General features: G+C 40.9%; 1 protein-coding gene across 3 annotated transcripts; it reads left to right on the top strand.

The window, feature by feature from the left end:
- The first annotated feature begins 3,525 nt into the window (after positions 1-3,525).
- Positions 3,526-15,667, top strand: LOC139413675 (peptidyl-prolyl cis-trans isomerase-like 1). Of its 3 annotated transcripts, XM_071161334.1 has the most exons (5): positions 13,990-14,255; positions 14,449-14,603; positions 14,743-14,811; positions 14,917-15,039; positions 15,330-15,667. In XM_071161334.1, exons 1-5 carry the CDS (start codon positions 14,200-14,202, stop codon positions 15,350-15,352), a joined length of 426 nt encoding a protein of 141 aa, XP_071017435.1. In that variant the 5' UTR covers positions 13,990-14,199; the 3' UTR covers positions 15,353-15,667. The 3 variants fall into 3 exon arrangements, with proteins under 3 accessions (XP_071017434.1, XP_071017435.1, XP_071017433.1); XM_071161333.1 differs by lacking the exon at positions 13,990-14,255 and adding an exon at positions 3,526-3,745 and having other exon boundaries at positions 14,917-15,667; XM_071161332.1 differs by having other exon boundaries at positions 14,917-15,667.
- The last annotated feature ends 2,113 nt before the right edge of the window (positions 15,668-17,780 follow it).

Here is a 17,780-nt window from a genome sequence, read left to right on the forward strand (position 1 = left end):
CGTTAAGTTCTGGGAGGTGGAGAAAAATACTTCCACTCTGTCTTTTTCTGTGTTTTGCTCTTATTCTTCTCTGGAATCATCAACCAGAGCTCTCCACCCCGCCCTCTATAGTTTAGGAGTAGGGCCTACATGTCATGGGTTTGTGCTTTTGATGCACTGAGAGTAAATCATAAATAAAATGAAATTAGTAAATAGATATTGTATCTGGGCTGACATAACATGTCATCTTCAGTACAGATAGTTATTTGGCCTATACCCCAGTATACTTTGAGCCTTTGCCTACATTAAATTGAACACAAATTCAGATTGCCAGTATTCCAATTCTCCCACAGGACAACTACATCTGCTAATCTCCCTGTTCCCCCAAACCCTCTTACTCACTCCATCTTCTTGAAACCCACATCTCCCCTTTTCTTTTTTCTGACAATTTGTAACCTTTGTGCTTTTACTCTCATACCCTCAATCTTCCTCTCTCCATTCTAGAGAAAATCTTCTACTATAATATGAAATGTATAGGCAAACAATCTTTAAGAAATAGAAACAATATTGAAAGAAAATGGAGGAAAGAAAGCTACTATTCCCCACCCAACTCTAGAAGCCTAATGAGATTTGTTTTTCCTCCCCAATGTAATCCCATAAAATTAGTACTAGGCCCTCTATCAGAGGAGGCTGTGGGAGGAGCTATAGGAGGATGGGCTCATTTTAATGGCTGGAATGGAATTAACGGAACGGAGTCCAACATGTGGTTTACACATGTTTGATGTGTTACCGTTCCATTAATTCCATTCCAGCCATTACAATAAGCCTGTCCTCCTATATCTCCTCCCACCAGCCTCCTGTGATCTCAATGTGTAACCCCTGGTGGTATGCAGGCCTACTGTATGTTGCTCAATACATCGTTAACTCTGGTTGCTGTGTGAGTGTATACTGTACGTGTGAATATACATTTTTCACGCAGGCTCCCTGCCTGTGGCCCAATATCTTACAGCTGGCAGGCACAGCATTCTGTTTACTCTATACTGTAATCTGTGACTTTTATGAGCTGAACAGCACCAGGAAGTCGTATATGGTCTTGCCAGTCAACATGGCTTTTTACTACATCCACTTTTATGCAATATCTTATTGTTTATCAAAGACAAAATGTGTTGTTGGTCAAATGTAAATGGACTGAAATACTTTGTATTTGTATGATGAAACCACATCACATCAGGGATAAACGTACAGTACCTTCAGGGCGGTGTGTTTGTGTGCCTTGGTACCCATGGTAACGCCATCGTAACAGGATTCCCTGAGCTGAGCTTACCATCCCCACAGGGTCTGTCTGTTCCCCCTTACCCCCTCTGTCTGTCTGTGTACCAGTAGCTGCATCATTCCCACAACCCCTACTCCACCTGTAGCTGGAACATGACATCTGCCTCTGGGTCTTGTTCTTTATGTAGCCTATTGTGTATGAATGCAGATAGGTACCTGAATATCTGAGTGAGGTTACAGGATTGACAATGTTTGACAAGTAGTTTGTGGTTTAACCACTGTGCAATCAATGCAAGGCAGATGTCCAGAGTAGGAAGTTGAATCAGCCAGTTAATTGGCTTGTTTGGTTGCTGCTTTGCTTCCCAGATTCACCTGGTCCCATGGGGTTCTAGTCATTTGAACCCCCTGTACTGCCCCACCTGGTGCACAAACACCTGGGGCCCAATTACCTAAGAATGCAAGTCAGAGCACAGCCTTGTTGCTGGGGTGCATGTGTCCTCTGAGGATTACCCCATGCCCACTCACACCAAGTGGAAGATTTCACAGTCTTTGTCCGCTATTATACAATGGACTGGAGTTCAATATTAGATCTAATTAAATATTTGAATATACAGTATATTGATTGAATAGTTTATCCCCAAAAAATTAACTCTGATATTAGTTACTAGTTTTAGTGGCTGGTTCTGTATTGCATATTCATGGTTTTAGGTGAGGTGAGATTAGCTGTGTGTCATAGAACGTGATCAACGGATCTTGAATTGCGTTGGTAAATGCTATCCCTTGACTTTGGCACCCTGTAAAAACACTTTAAATTGACAAAAACATGACAAATAATACATGTTCTGTTTCATTGAACTGTTATTTAATAAGAAAACATGTAAGTCCTTTATGCTACAGAACATATATTTGTATGTATTGTCAAAACTCCTGGGTGCTAGCAAATTGGCTTGTCTCATTGGTGATGTGCAGATGTCAGAGGAGGCTGGTTAGAGCCAGCCTGTCCTCTAGGAGGACAGGCTCATTTTAAGGCTTGAATGGAATCAATGGAACCAAGTCAAATGCGTTTTTTCCATGTGTTTGATGTGTTCGGTACCGTTCCATTACAATAAGCCTGTCCTCCTATAGCTCATCTCACCAGCCTCCTCTGGTAGAGGTGTAGTGACATTATTTGGTGATTTAGAGATATCTATCTATTATTTTGAATGCTAGCCATAAACACAACTATTTAATAAAACCAAAAAAATGCATACTAGTATAATGTGTGTCCCTCAGTTTTATGTCATTGGTGTTACAGCCTTGATTACAAAGATATACAACGACCTTGAGCATAATTTCAAGTGGCAAAATGTTATCGGGGGAGGAATCTATTTTAAACTAAATGATTCTCTAATAACACCCTTTTAGTATGTCCTAAATTATTAGTTGATTTAGAATGGGAAGATGTACCCAAATACATTTAAATTAAATAAAAACTAGAAAACGTAAATCATTGTTTTCCCCAAAATGCCATGCCCAGATGCCACCATAATTCAAGAACGCCCCATAAACTTCCAGCTGGGGTTAAAGGTTTGTACTTAAAAGTAAAGCTGACCTGGCGGTCATTTCAGGACCACCATGTCTATGACTTCATGGGCATTTGTCAGTTTCACCTGCAGTATTTACCTGGGGTGCAGGCTTTTGTTTCAGCCCAGTACTAGTTCAGCACACCTGAGTTTAACAAATCAACTAATCATCAAGCCCTTGATCAGTTGAGTGAGGTACTGTATGTTAGCCTAGCCTTAGAGAATATGTACAGTTACTGCTTTTGAGAATATATATAGTTTAGAGAGATGCATGTATAGTAGACTGACCAAGAATGTACTTTTACCTCAAGCTTTTACTATTACTTAGACCTTTTACTGTGTTACACTCCATTAGGAGTTACATTATTATGTTATTTTGTATATCAATGCACTTTGTTCATTCATTTTACTCTTTAACACAAGCTCAGGTCAGGGGGGAAAGGTGTGTTTCAGACGAGGAAGAGAAGCCCTGCCGGGGTAGGGCGTGGTTCTCGACTGCAAAGCTGATGTCATACATGCACGAACACACGGTGAACTCTCGGTAGGCTGGACCGACGAATCACAGCAAAGAAGATGCACGCACCTGCTAGGTGCTTGGTGCAAGGTGATTGGTTACACCACAGAGAGACATTGGGGTAGGGCTGGTAGGTGTACATGTAAACCAAAACCTTTACAAACTCAGACTCTTCACATTAAGAGCTTGTTCAGGTAACATCACCACCACTCCGGAGTCCCTCAACAATGGACATCACCTCTACCTCTGGTGTCTGCCTTTCTGCCTTCCTTTGACATCTACTGATTAACTGATCTCCTGAATCTCGGAGGCCTCTCTGCCTTTTGAATCTGACCCAGGCATGCAAGAAATAATCCGTCCTTCAGCAAGAGGAGGAAAGAGGGAAGAGGAAGAAAAGCCTCTCTAGCAACAAGACCCGGTAACACAATAGTATCTCTTGTTATGGCTTCTGGCTCTCTGGCTGCTACAAGGAAGGATAGGGTAACTTGTAATTATAAAACCAAAGTTTTTAAACAGTACTATCTTTGTACTGAGTTTTCTTAATTACTATAACCCGGTTTTTACACAAGGGACTTTTTGAAATACTTTATAAAATCACTATCACAGAATATTATTTTAATGGCAGTATGCTGATATTTTCCTGTTTTACTTCAGTATTTATCTGTAATATGATTTTTCAAATGAAAAATAAGTCAAGATTTGAAGGGTGTTTGACTGAGATGGCAACAGATAAGAGACACCTGTCATCACTGAGGAAAGCCTCTCTCCGGAGCTTGTGCTCTAAACAGAGGAGAATGGTGGTACAAAACAGGAAAAAATCTATCCTTTGACTAGACAAACCAGTTAGGGCACATAGGTCTAAACAGAAAGAGTCTTGTCAAAAGTTTCTAAATTCTACAATGTGCAGGATAAGCAAAGTATGCTGGTCTCATGGATGAATTGACTTGAGATTTAAAGGGGGGAAAAGGTGGAGAGTGAAAGGGCCTCTTCTTTTCAGTATAATAGATGTAACTGGCATGCTTGTCTTCTCTAATAATAACTTCAAAAGGGTCTAGTAAGGCTTGTTCTTACTTGTTTTTAACTGGTATGATTAGAGATGAGACTAAATAAGAGTTTTCCCCCTCCTCGTGCAAGTTCTGTAAGTCAATAGACGTACATTAAGTTGCGTAGTTATTGGTTATCTTACTAAAGTAAGAATTCGCTGCTCAATCCTAATCTCTGGTTTGATAATTGTTGGTTTATAAAGAACAGTTGCAGTCTTGCCTTGTTTGTGCTATTCCATTACTTGCATAGGCCAGCAGTTACTTACTTAAATATAAGCAACAATGGATTGGGAATGTAAATATAAGCATATCATGGTTGGGAATGTGGAAGATACAATAGGAACATGCATTAAAACTGTAGCTGATGCTACTGTATACACAACTAACACCAGTCATCTACAGGTGGTGATAATGTCATTTTCTCAAGAGGTCATTGTTGCTAGGGCTTTTTAGAATGTCTTCCTGCGAGAATAATATACATTTTGAGATGTGGCAATGTGCCTAGCCTCAAATATATGTGTTGAAAGTGTATACAAGTTTAATGGCCTTCACAGGTGAGAGGTCAGGTAGTGGATTGCATGGATTGGTTTTGTGTGGTTAAGACCATGCAGCCATTTTGTCTGAATGACTAAGCAACCGGTTGAGTCCTTTGTTTAATTTCTGTTTGTTCACGCATGCAAAGCGCTCAGGGTAGGCGGTGACCATGCAGATGCTGAATTACCCGTTTGCCTTTAAAGCAAAGTAGATTTTTGCATCTATGCATACAACTGGATATGATGTAAAGGCATTACTATACTTGTGTCACTTGAAATTTATCAATATACTATAACTACAATTTAGAGTTTAATTAGATTATTCAAGAAAACAGGTCTTTATTGTTAAAAGGTCATGTAAAACCTATTGTAAAGGTTTACTCCGGAGTATTGAAAACATCATGTTTCATAAAAGGAGAATAAAATGTCACATCTTCCTTAGCCCCAAAAATGGATTAGAGACTAGACTAGGGATGAGCATCAGATTATTATCTGATAGATGCCAAATATATAGATTTCTTGTATATCAATTGCTTCCTTATTTAACTGTTCTTTCAGCCCCCTAAAAGATAATTTCTCTCTTTTGTCTCCCTCTCTCCTTTTCTCCCTTGGAGGGCCTCTAGTGCTGTTCTGTCTACTGAAATGCTGCCTGGCTGAAGACTAGGAGGGAGCAGGGCATGTCTGTGGGTTTTGCCTTTCATGGGGTCTTGAATGACCAGAGAGAGACTGGATGTGGCTCTCTCTCGGGCTCCAGGGGGAAATTTGAGATATTTCCCCTCTCTTTTCTCCCTCTACAACTCCTCACTTTTTTCTTTTTACATTCTTCCTTTACTGCTCTATTCACAATGGTAAGATTACAGGTGTTTCTGTTTGATTTCCTTCTCAGTCCCCTCCCTTTTTACCCTCCTACATACTCCCCCTCCCTCTTTTGTCCCACATTTTCGCCCACCGCCATACAACCTTTCCCGCTCTCGCAACCCACTAATCCCATGACATTTGCATCAAGTAATGTTTGATTAGCTTGTTTCAGAGAAAAACCTTTTCTTTAAGTTTGTTCTGACAACAATGGAGGCTATGTATTTTGAACATGAAGAAAGAATTCAAACAGGATTTTACTTGTAGACTACAATAAATTAAATCAAATCTCTACTACTGAAAGTAATGTGGATACTTTACATAAAAGGGCTAATGTAATCAGACAATATGTATTTGGTGAAATAACACAAGACCAATTTTGAAATGCTACAATGGTGCAGGAACAGTGTGAATTGTGCACAGTGCATACAGTTTGTACGTAGGATGTTATGTAACGTATAATGTTTGCCGAGAAGTGTCATTGAGGGCATTCAATGTTGGTGGCAGTTTGCCAATGTGGCAATGATAAGGTGATCTTGAGGCATATTAGTCGAGACATGGGAGTAATCATCTTCTGAAATTCCTGCCATTGTGGTACTCTAGAATACTACATTACCTGCGTAATACAGTAGCGTTTTGTTACAGCTGCAGCCTGACTTTGCGAGGGCCCAGTGGCCTACCATACTTTGTTTTAGCTAACAGCGCAGGTGCATAACTTCAAGGAATCTTTGTAAAACCACAGCCTCTTAAATTATAGTTTATGTTCTTGGATCATAAAAAAGCCTAGTTGTGATGTGTTTGGATAATTATTAACAATGACTTAGCCTACTGATGTGGTTGCAAAATTATAGAATAAAAACATCAAAGAAATCCAACAGGGTTTGATAAACACAGCAGTGCTTTTCTGGATCCACCTGTATGGTAGCCTCCTCTATTTACACTGTCCGCATCTGTGCTGCTCTTGTAAATGAAATATTGATATTTGGATGGCCATCTCCATCTTACGAGGTAGTTTTGGATGTTATAACTCCCTCTAATACTGCCTGGTAATGATGATGATGACCCTCTGCAGGCATCATAGACAAAAACACATAACACAGAAACACAATCCCAAGTAGCACTGTATTTTCTTAGCCCTTGATCCTGGGTAGTAATATCTTATGAGTTGCTGATAGGTTTGAATAGTATTCTAAGGGTTGTGTAGACGTAGATATGCTCTGAGGTTTGATATAGTTAGTTATGTGCTTTTGGTGACCTTCCCTTTCTTTGACTTCCAAAGCACATCTTACCTGACAGTGCTGGGCTGTACACAGGTGTTCTAACACTGTCTGGTAATGATGTCCCCTGAAAGTCCCTCAAACAACCACACCATCTCAACAACCAATATAGATGCAATGGCACTGTTGCATACCTGAAGCAGGACGTGTTCACAGTCAAATAGTTTTTTACTGTTTGGAAATTGTTTTCAGTCAACTCTATGTTTTAGATAGAGACCCTCTATGTCTGTTGGCATTGCCATTGCTCAGGTGTAGACTCTAAGTCACGTGAACTCCAGTTCAAAGTTCAGAACATGGAAAGATGGAGACTGTAGTAGGGTAGTCTTTTTTAAAGGACTACATATGTGAATACGACGATGATGGAACAACCGGCTGAAGGAAGCATCCAGAACAGGTGACACCAGACTTTAAAGCATGACAGAGATAGTCCCATAGGAAAAGAGGATGAGGTAAAAGTCCTAAACGTCGTCTGTGGTGAGCACCTTCCGCCTAACCCCCCATTTGTGAAAAGTAGTTCCTCCCTGCCTCCTGCCCTTTGTGTAGATTTTCCACCCCACCCAGTAGTTAAAGAATACCAGTGAAATGACTGTTGCAGTAAGAGCCACTTCCTCTTCCCCTCCCCCAGTCAGAGCTGAATCTGGGCCTTTGTTGTCTCGTGATTGGTCCAGCGGCCCTACTGTACCTGCGTGGCATATTGTGCAGCTGACACCTGAGATCTGTGTGAGAAAAATAAACACAACTACCTCTATGGCTCTCCTGCTCTCACTTTCTCTTTATTTCTCTCTCTCTTCTCTTCTCCAGTGAAATCCGGTGGCATTAGCTGAATCTGATAATTGCATTTAAACTAAAATGAGAGGTTGATTCACTATCGTTGAAGTTGTTTTTTTCATTACTCTCAACCAGTTATAACTCTCAACCTATTGTCCTATTCAACCCCATTATGATTGTCAAGGTAAAACAAAGGTATACAAAGAAACAGAGTTCTCAAACTGTGTGTTCTGTAACAAGAGGTTGGCTGTACAAATGAGTGGAAAGCGGACACAAAAGCATTAAGTGATGGAGGTGTTTGTCAAGGGTTGTTCTTCTGAGTTCTGGTTTAACAACACACAATAATTTAATCACAGCTTTGTGTACTCATTCTGAACTCTGAAATTGTAATGTCATCATTTATTTACATGTCCCATTAAAGATCAAATAATTTAAAGATTGTGTAATATTGCCTTATGACAAAGAATCTGCTCCAGTTATAAATGTCTTACTATAATTGTAGAAATGACTATTACCTCCAATACATTTTTTAAAACTTGTGTTGCTATTAACTATTCCAATTCTCCAACTTATTTCTGTCTTCTTTCTTCACAGCTTGTCTGTCAACAAGCTGCTGTAGCTACAAAGACCCTGGCTACTTTCCTCTGATGCTCCTACCTAGACCTTATAATTGTTGTCTTACCAGACAAGTTTAGATCTAGCTACTCTGTCTAATACTGTCTGGTAATGCCGTCCATTACAAGGTATCTCATCGCTCTTCTTCTGTCAGTTTCTTGGACAATCTGTACAAATCAACTGGTATCCGGTCATGTGATGTCTTTTTCCCTCAATGGCTTTTTCCATAACTGGCATGTAAGGTTTAATTGCAGGTCAAATAAAAATTGTGTTGAATTATGTCATTGTATGCAATATCCCTAGTCAAAAACATCCTACAGGTCCCCCCCCCAAAAAAATATCCAATTAGAATCCCAAAGAAAATTCAATAAGATTTTGGAAGCTATCCTATAGGATAGGATTTTATCCCATGGGATAGTACCGAGTACCTAGGACAGAATCCTACAGGAGTCCAATAGGACTGGTTCCAAAATCTGATAGGATTTTATTTTGGCTTCTATTATTGACTAGGGTAACTTGTTATTTTATAGTTGTTTTTTTCCAGGACAGATGTAAGTACAGATATGGAGACAGATATAGAGAAGGGTAAAGTGGTTAAGGGCACAGACAGTCGGCCGAGCCAGGGCTCGAATCCCCGTCTAGGAGGAGGCATATGGGGTCCGGATTTGGGAGCTTAGACCGCTACACCAGACTCCAACACACTGATAAGATTTTTCTATTAGATTCTTGTATATAAAATCCTATTCAATAGAGTCCAAAAGGACTGGTTCCAAAATCTGACAGGATTTTCATATTGGCCTCTAATTAGATCCTTGTATTGGAATCCTATCGGATTAAACACTATACACTATAGTTAACTTGGCTGCTTAACACATGGAGTACCCGTGAACAGTGGACACGTCAACTATAATAACATCATAAGCAACCAATATTGAACTGCCTCCTTTTCCACTTGAGATGCCGACCCTATAGTGGGGAACCGCCGGCAATGTCGAGATAGGGAAAATGGGGAGGGAGCACCTTCTAAGGATGGAGGGAGGGTAGGGGTGACAGCTCTGGGGGGGAAAGAGGCAGGGGAGGAGTTACAATCCTGGTAGGGAGGGAGGGAGGGAGGGAGGGAGGGAGGGAGGGAGGGAGGGAGGGAGGGATTGAGAGGGGTAGGTACAATCCTGAATGGAAGGAGTTGGGCTGGTGTCATTATCTTTAGGTTTTTATTTTCCTCTCCCTATCCCAACAGAAAGAGGGTAAACGGAACAAACGGAAATGTATTTTCATTCTACTTTTTTTTGCATATATGCAATGTAAATATGCTGTACATTCTAAGGGGAAAATCCCCCAAAATCTTGTGTTATTGTAAAATTGTATTTAGTATTGTATATAATATTGTAATGTCTTCTAATTCAAAAGACAATAAGTTGCATGAATAAGAATCAAATCAAATAACTCAAGTGAGTGTTTTGTTGAAAAATGTGTACTGTATTGGTGGTCAAACTCCAAATGAATGTGTAGCCTCCAATTAAATCAAATATTGTAATTAATGGTGTTGTATTGTACTGGAACAAATGACAACAAACTTTAATATAATGGGTTCAATTAAGAAAAGTTCTGATTTAAGACGTATCAAAATCCTATAGGATCCAATAGGATTCCAGTAGGATTCTGATAGAGCTGACACAACATCCTATAGTGTTGTGAAAATCTTATAGGATTTTATTGGAAAAATCACTCATTTTGTAAGATTTTTTGACTAGGGATGCCTTGAATAGTTATTTGTCTTACAGTGTTTTGTTGATTATGTTAAAGGTCTTCAACGCAGTATTTTTGTGTGTTTTTCATTATCATATGAATCATTATAAACTGCATACAGTGTAGTTTTGCACAACTATTCAAATTCAAAATCACTATATATCACTATCATGCAAACATATTTCTTACAGTGAAATCGATAAATTCAATCACTACTCACTTTAAAGGTCAATTGCAGCTGTTTTTAAAAATCTCTATATCAAATAATTTCTGGCTAACAATTAAGTACCTTGATGTGATTGTTTTCAATTAAAATTGTAAAAAATAAACAAACATTGCTCCTTAGCAAAGAGCAATTACTCAAGCAAGAATTTTGCTTGGACTATCTGGGAGTGGTGAGGGGAAAACTGAGAACTAGCTGTTATTGGCACAGAGATTTGGAACTCTCTTTCTTATTGATTTATTGACTAATTCAAACCCTGGTGATGTCACCGGGAGGCCAAAACTCCTTCCCCACCAAAACAGGCAAAAATTGCAGGTGATCTTTTCTAATAGCTCTTACACTAAAAGGGCATTATCATAATTTTCACAATTTCACAGTATTATTCCAACCTGTGGAAATATACACTTGGTGGACAGTTTATTAGGTACACTCAACTAGTACCGGGTCGGACCCCCCTAGTCAGCAACAATGTTCAGATACGCTTTGGCATTCAAACGTGTCTCAATTGGTATCAAGGGACCTAACATGTGCCAGGAAAACATTCCCCACACCATTACATCACCGCCACCAGCCTGTACCGTGTGCCTGTGACTCCAGGCAGGATGGGGCCATGGACTCATGCTGCTTATGCCAAATCCTGCCACTGCCACCAGCATGACGCAACAGAAACCAGGATTTGTCAGACCATGCAATGTTATTCCACTCCTCAATTGTCCAGTGTTGGTGATCGCATGCCCACTGGAATCGCTTGTTCTTGTTTTTAGCTGATAGGAGTGCAATAGCCCATCCATGACAAGGACCGACGAGTTGTGCGTTCTGAGATGCTGCTCTGTAGATCACTGTTGTTCTGAACCGTTATTTGCCTGTTTGTGGCCTTGCATGATTCTTGCCATTTTTTTCTCGACCTCTCTCATCAACGAGCTGTTTTCGCTGACAGGACTGGCGCTGACTGGATGTTTTTTGTTTGTCGCATCATTCTCGGTAAACCCTAGACACTGTCGTGAGTGAAAAGCCCAGGAGGCCGGCCATGCCTGGCATGCCATTTTGCCCATTCTAATGTTCAATCGAACAGTAACTGAATGCCTTGATGCCTGTATGCCTGCTTTATATAGCAAGCCACGGCCACGTGACTCACTCTCTGTAGGACCTAAATATGTTTGTGAATGGGGTGGAGTACCTAATAAATTGGCCAATGAGTGTATATAAAAAACAGGAAATCAGTTTTTGTATCTAGTTGAATTCTACTTTTTGTGCAGTAGGCGGCGGTAAAGTTCCATTCTGAACTCAGGCCCCCCAAAAAAGGTCCAGGAAGATATCAAATAATATCAAATCAATTTTATTGGTCACATACACATGGTCAGCAGATGTTATTGTGAGTGTAGCGAAATGCTTGTGCTTCTAGTTATGACAGTGCAGTAATATCTAACAGTAATATAACAATTCCACAACAACTATCTAATACACACAAATCTAAATAAAGTGATGGAATAATAATATGTACATATAAATATATGGATGAGCGATGACTGAGTGGCATAGGCAAGATGCAATAGATGGTATAAAAAACAGTATATACAGTGAGGAAAAAAAGTATTTGATCCCCTGCTGATTTTGTACGTTTGCCCACTGACAAAGAAATGATCAGTCTATAATTTGAATGGTAGGTTTATTTGAACAGTGAGAGACAGAATAACAACAACAAAAATCCAGAAAAAAAACGCATGTTAAAAATTTTATAAATTGATTTGCATTTTAATGAGTGAAATAAGTATTTGACCCCTCTGCAAAACATAACTTAGTACTTGGTGGCAAAACCCTTGTTGGCAATCACAGAGGTCAGACGTTTCTTGTAGTTGGCCACGAGGTTTGCACACATCTCAGGAGGCATTTTGTCCCACTCCTCTTTGCAGATCGTCTCCAAGTCATTAAGGTTTCGAGGATGACGTTTGGCAACTCGAACCTTCAGCTCCCTCCACAGATTTTCTATGGGATTAAGGTCTGGAGACTGGCTAGGCCTCTCCAGGACCTTAATGTCCTTCTTCTTGAGCCACTCCTTTGTTGCCTTGGCCGTGTGTTTTGGGTCATTGTCATGCTGGAATACCCATCCACGACCCATTTTCAATGCCCTGGCTGAGGGAAGGAGGTTCTCACCCAAGATTTGACGGAACATGGCCCGGTCCATTGTCCCTTTGATGTGGTGCAGTTGTCCTGTCCCCTTAGCAGAAAAACACCCCCAAAGCATAATGTTTCCACCTCCATGTTTGACGGTGGGGATGGTGTTCTTGGGGTCATAGGCAGCATTCCTCCTCCTCCAAACACGGCGAGTTGAGTTGATGCCAAAGAGCTCCATTTTGGTCTCATCTGACCACAACACTTTCACCCAGTTGTCCTCTGAATCATTCAGATGTTCATTGGCAAACTTCAGATGGGCATGTACAGTGGGGGGAACAAGTATTTGATACACTGCCAATTTTGCAGGTTTCCCTACTTACAAAGCATGTAGAGGTCTGCGATTTTTATCATAGGTACACTTCAACTTTGAGAGACGGAGTCTAAAATAACAGAATAACAGAATCCAGAAAATAACATTGTATGATTTTTAAGTAATTAATTAACACTCCGGGTGCCCTCACTTCCTCCCTGTAGGCTGTCTCATCGTTGTTGGTAATCAAGCCCACTACTGTTGTGTCGTTTGGACCTATTGGGGCGGTATGCAAATTGAAGTTGGTCTAGGGTGGCAGGTAAGGTGGAGGGGATATCATAGTGATTGCGACGGAGCGGTTCCTGGGGCCGAAAGATTACATGCAATATTACATGCAATATTAGCACAAGTCCCTCCCACTTAGATCCTAGAGCCTGAGAAGGGAGATATGGAGAACTGCTTTGCTTAATCTTGGCCAGGTCTCAGTTGTAAATGAGAACTTGTTCATTGCAGTACTAGCTGTGCCACCAGAGACTCTGGGTTCGCAGCCGGCTGCGACTGGGAGGTCCGAGGGGTGATGCACAATTGGCCTAGCGTCGTCCGGGTTAGGGAGGTTTTGGCCGGTAGGGATATCCTTGTCTGGCCCGCCCAGCAACTCCTGTGGCGGGCCAGGCGCAGTGCACGCCAACCAAGGTCGCCAGGTGCACGGTGTTTCCTCCGACACATTGGTGCGGCTGGCTTCCGGATTGGATGTGCGCTGTGTTAAGAAGCAGTGCGGCTTGGTTGGTTTGTGTTTCGGAGGATGCATGACTTTCGACCTTCATCTCTCCCAAGCCCGTACGGGAGTTGTAGCGATGAGACAAGATAGTAACTACTAATAATTGGATACTACGAAATTGGGGAGAAAAAGGGGGTAAAATTCACAAATAAACATTTTTTTTTTAAAAACAAGGAAGAAGTTTTTTGGCAATGTACTATTTTTTATTAGGGTGTATTAAGTATTAAGTTAATTTCAATATTACGTATTAATTAATTAATTTATATATTTTATTTTGGTTTCAAACCGTCCAGTTGGTGGCGGCAATACACCTTTTTGAATGTAGTCCGCCATAAAACCCACAGAAGAAGAAGACGAATACGAAGATGAAGAAGAAGAAAGCGAAAACGGAAAAAAACGAAAACGACAAAGAAGAAGAAGAAAACAAAGAAGAAGAAGAAGAACACGAAGAAGAATAAATACAAAAATTTCACGTTTGCAATTTCCTGCACATGCGGAGGTTACTTCTTGTTTCTACCACAGTAGCCGCAATACAGTTTTCATTGATACATCGCACAATATTTGGCTACATTGCAGATTCAGTACATTTATTTATACATTTGTTTAGTAATCATGTCGGGAATACCACCAGATACCTGGCAGCCACCCACATTGAGCCTGGAGACAACGTAAGCACCGGTTGCTAACTAGCTAACGTTAGCTATTGTTTTGAATGAATGAGCAGCCACCTAGGAGTTATTAAAATGCTTGCTATTCAATTATGTTTAACCAATACCACATGCTATGTATTGCTGTCCATTGGTTAATTTAATATCCCATGGAAAAGGAATGCCTAATTTCGTGTCCTCGCTTTTGTTCCAGAATGGGTACAATTGTAGTGGAACTATACTGGAGACATGCTCCCAAAACGTGCAAAAACTTTGCTGAGTTGGCCAGGAGAGGTTACTACAACAACACCAAGTTTCATCGAATTATCAAGGACTTCATGGTGCAGGGAGGAGACCCCACAGGAACAGGTGAGACAGATAAACACAAATACAGATGGTTGGGAAATTCTTTAGAATGTTTTGTTAAATATTGTTCCACTACCAGGGGGGTGTTCAGCAGGACACAACGTTTTGAAATGTTCAGATAGAAATGTTATTTTGCTTATAGGTCGTGGTGGTGCCTCCATATTTGGCAAACAGTTTGAAGATGAACTAAACCCTGACTTGAAATTCACAGGTAACTAACTATACAATTTATAAACAGGAGAAAACATGTCATAGTAACAAAACATTTTTTATGTTGCTCTCTACTGCTTTCTTATGGCGCCATCTCCCTCCCTAGGTGCAGGGATCTTAGCAATGGCCAATGCAGGACCAGACACCAACGGAAGCCAGTTCTTCCTTACCCTAGGGCCTACTCAGTGGTTGGATGGGAAGCACAGTATCTTTGGGAGGGTGTGCCAAGGTATATCAGTTGTCAACCGCGTCGGCATGGTTGAGACGAACTCACAAGACCGACCTGCCGATGACATAAAAATCCTCAGGACAACTGTACCCAACTGAGACTCATTCATACAACCAGCAACTACTTTCTTGTACAGTCATTTTGTCATGATTTATGCCTTTGATTAATTTTGTTGTTCTCAAATCAATAATGTAGCCTAACCATTGTGGTCATTATCACTAAAATGATTGAGTGACATGGTAGAAATGACACACTTGAGAATATGCCTGATGTTTATCTAATGATTGCAGATAAATCTCAACCTGAAACTTGAACAGACTACCACTGGAGGGAGACAAACAACAGAACATACAGTAATGTTGGTCTTTTTCATAAGACAAACCATTTAAAAAGCCTACTCTGTTGTGGACACATTATGTTTTGGTTATAATGTTTGGTAATCTCCCTATAGTTTGAGAGTTAATCAAGTTCACCTAACACCTACCCTTAGCAGGTGCCAGGAAGTCATAAACCCTGCCAATTTCTAACCTTAGAACGTGATTTTAAACCTAACCTAAACATACTGCTAACCTTATGCCTAACCTTAAATTAAGACCAAAAAACGAATTAAATGTTTCATGAATTTTTACGATATTGTGCTTTGTGTAGATGTTATTTATCTCTCTACTATTGCTCCAGTTGAAATGCTGTAGCCAGTTAGCTTGGCTGCTAGCGGGGTCACCGTAAGTAGTGATACCTACTGAAAACAACTTTTTGTTCATTGCACAGAACTCTAATTTAACTGTTGTCTTCCATTAGAACTTTTCCTTTAGAACTTTTTATTCTTTGTTTACAGGTTGGCTTGTTAAATTATTGCTTGGTGAGTGTGAGCAGTTCCTCTTGTACTGTTGAGGTCTCTTTGCTTGACGTAGGCTTCCAAGCCTCCTAGCTGTGGTTGGTTGCTTTCTTTTTAAACCTGGCAGCCATTTGACCAGTTAGGCCATGGTATGACTCCCAGATGTGTTCTGGTAGTGCACACACACAAACTTGATGTCAGCACCACTGAGACAAAAATGCAGCCTGTCTACTTTGTCTGCCTCAGTCGACCACACCTTGGCCAGCCTCTCAAATGGAAGGATAAAGGAGTTCAAGCCTGCCACATCGTATGTGGCAAGCTTTGCCTGAGGTGCTGTCTCAATGGTGAGCTTCTGGCAGCAGGCCTATAAGGGGCTGTGATTGATCCATTAGGGTGGTGAGTAGCTGTGAGGCCATCAATCTGAACATATCCATTGGAGTGGAGACTAGCTGAGAGGCCATTGGTCTGCCCATTGTTCACATGATTTGTGATGGAACAGGGGTTGACGTATTAAGCCATTGCTTTTGGCAGAGAGTAGCCATTTCCAACGACGATGAATAGTGGGCAATGTTGCTGATGCATGACTTTGTGGCTGATTATGTTTGTACATGGACCAGCCAGACTAGACATCAGCCTGGTAACCCTGGTGTCCTGTATAGCCTGGGTCCAGAGAGTTCACCGGTTGGGCATATGGGTCATAAGTAGAGGTCGACCAATTAATCGGAATGGCCGATTCAATTAGGGCCGATTTCAAGTTGTCCTAACAATCTGAAAATAGTATTTTTGGACACTGATTTGACCGTTTTTTTTGCGCCTTTTATTGAATCTTTATTTAACTAGGCAAGTCAGTTAAGAACACATTCTTATTTTCAATGACGGCCTAGGAACAGTGGGTTAACTGCCTCGTTCAGGGGCAGAACGACAGATTTTTACCTTGTCAACTCGGGGATTCAACCTTGCAATCTTACAGTTAACTAATCCAATGCTCTGACCACCTGCCTCTCATTGCACTCCACGAGGAGCCTGCCTGTTACGCGAATGCAGTAGAAGCCAAGTTAAGTTGCTAGCTAGCATTAAACTTATCTTATAAAAAACAATCAATCATTCATAATCACTAGTTAACTACACATGGTTGATGATATTACTAGTTTATCTAGCTTGTCCTGCGTTGCATATAATCGATGCGGTGCGTATCGTTGCTCCAACGTGTACCTAACCATAAACATCAATGCCTTTCTTAAAATCAATACACAGAAGTATATATTTCTAAACCTGCATATTTAGCTAAAATAAATCCAGGTTAGCAGGCAATATTAACCAGGTGAAATTGTGTCACTTCTCTTGCATTCAACTGATGCCTGGCACATGAAGACAATTTCCAGATTTGAAAATTCCCAAAAATAAATTTGTCATCATCTGTGAACTAAACATCCATTGAATTATTCAAATTTTTCATCACTCACAGCTGACGATATTGGGCTTGTTTGAATGGTAAGGCTGAAGCAACCGACTGCAGACGAATGTCGAGGAGTGAAGTCGGGGAGGTGCATCTCCACAGCCAAAAGTTGGACACCGATGTGGTTTTCCAACAGAAAGGCTCAGTGCAACATAACAGTGTTGCCATTGTTTATAAACCTTTTTTGTGTTTACTTTTACCCCTTCTCCCCTTCTAGTTAGTCTTGTCTCGTCGCTGCAACTCCAGAACGGACTCGGGAGAGGCGAAGGTTGAGAGCCGTGCGTCCTCCAAAACACAACTCAGCCAAGCCGCATTGCTTCTTGACACAATGCCCGCTTAACCCGGAAGCCAGCCACACCAATGTGTCGGAGGAAACACTGTACACCTGGCGACCGTGTCAGCGTGCATGTGCCCGGCCCGCCACAGGAGTCGTAGAGCTCGATGGGACAA

This window comes from Oncorhynchus clarkii, chromosome 7 (assembly GCF_045791955.1).
Source record: "Oncorhynchus clarkii lewisi isolate Uvic-CL-2024 chromosome 7, UVic_Ocla_1.0, whole genome shotgun sequence".
NCBI lineage: Eukaryota > Metazoa > Chordata > Actinopteri > Salmoniformes > Salmonidae > Oncorhynchus > Oncorhynchus clarkii.

Excerpts from the sequence above, each read along its gene's own strand:
- LOC139413675 (XM_071161332.1), top strand. The coding sequence starts at position 14,200 with ATGTCGGGAATACCACCAGATACCTGGCAGCCACCCACATTGAGCCTG. Across the intron at positions 14,604-14,742 it reads AGGAGACCCCACAGGAACAG|GTCGTGGTGGTGCCTCCATA; the intron begins GTGAGACAGATA and ends TTTTGCTTATAG. Across the intron at positions 14,812-14,916 it reads CCCTGACTTGAAATTCACAG|GTGCAGGGATCTTAGCAATG; the intron begins GTAACTAACTAT and ends CTCCCTCCCTAG.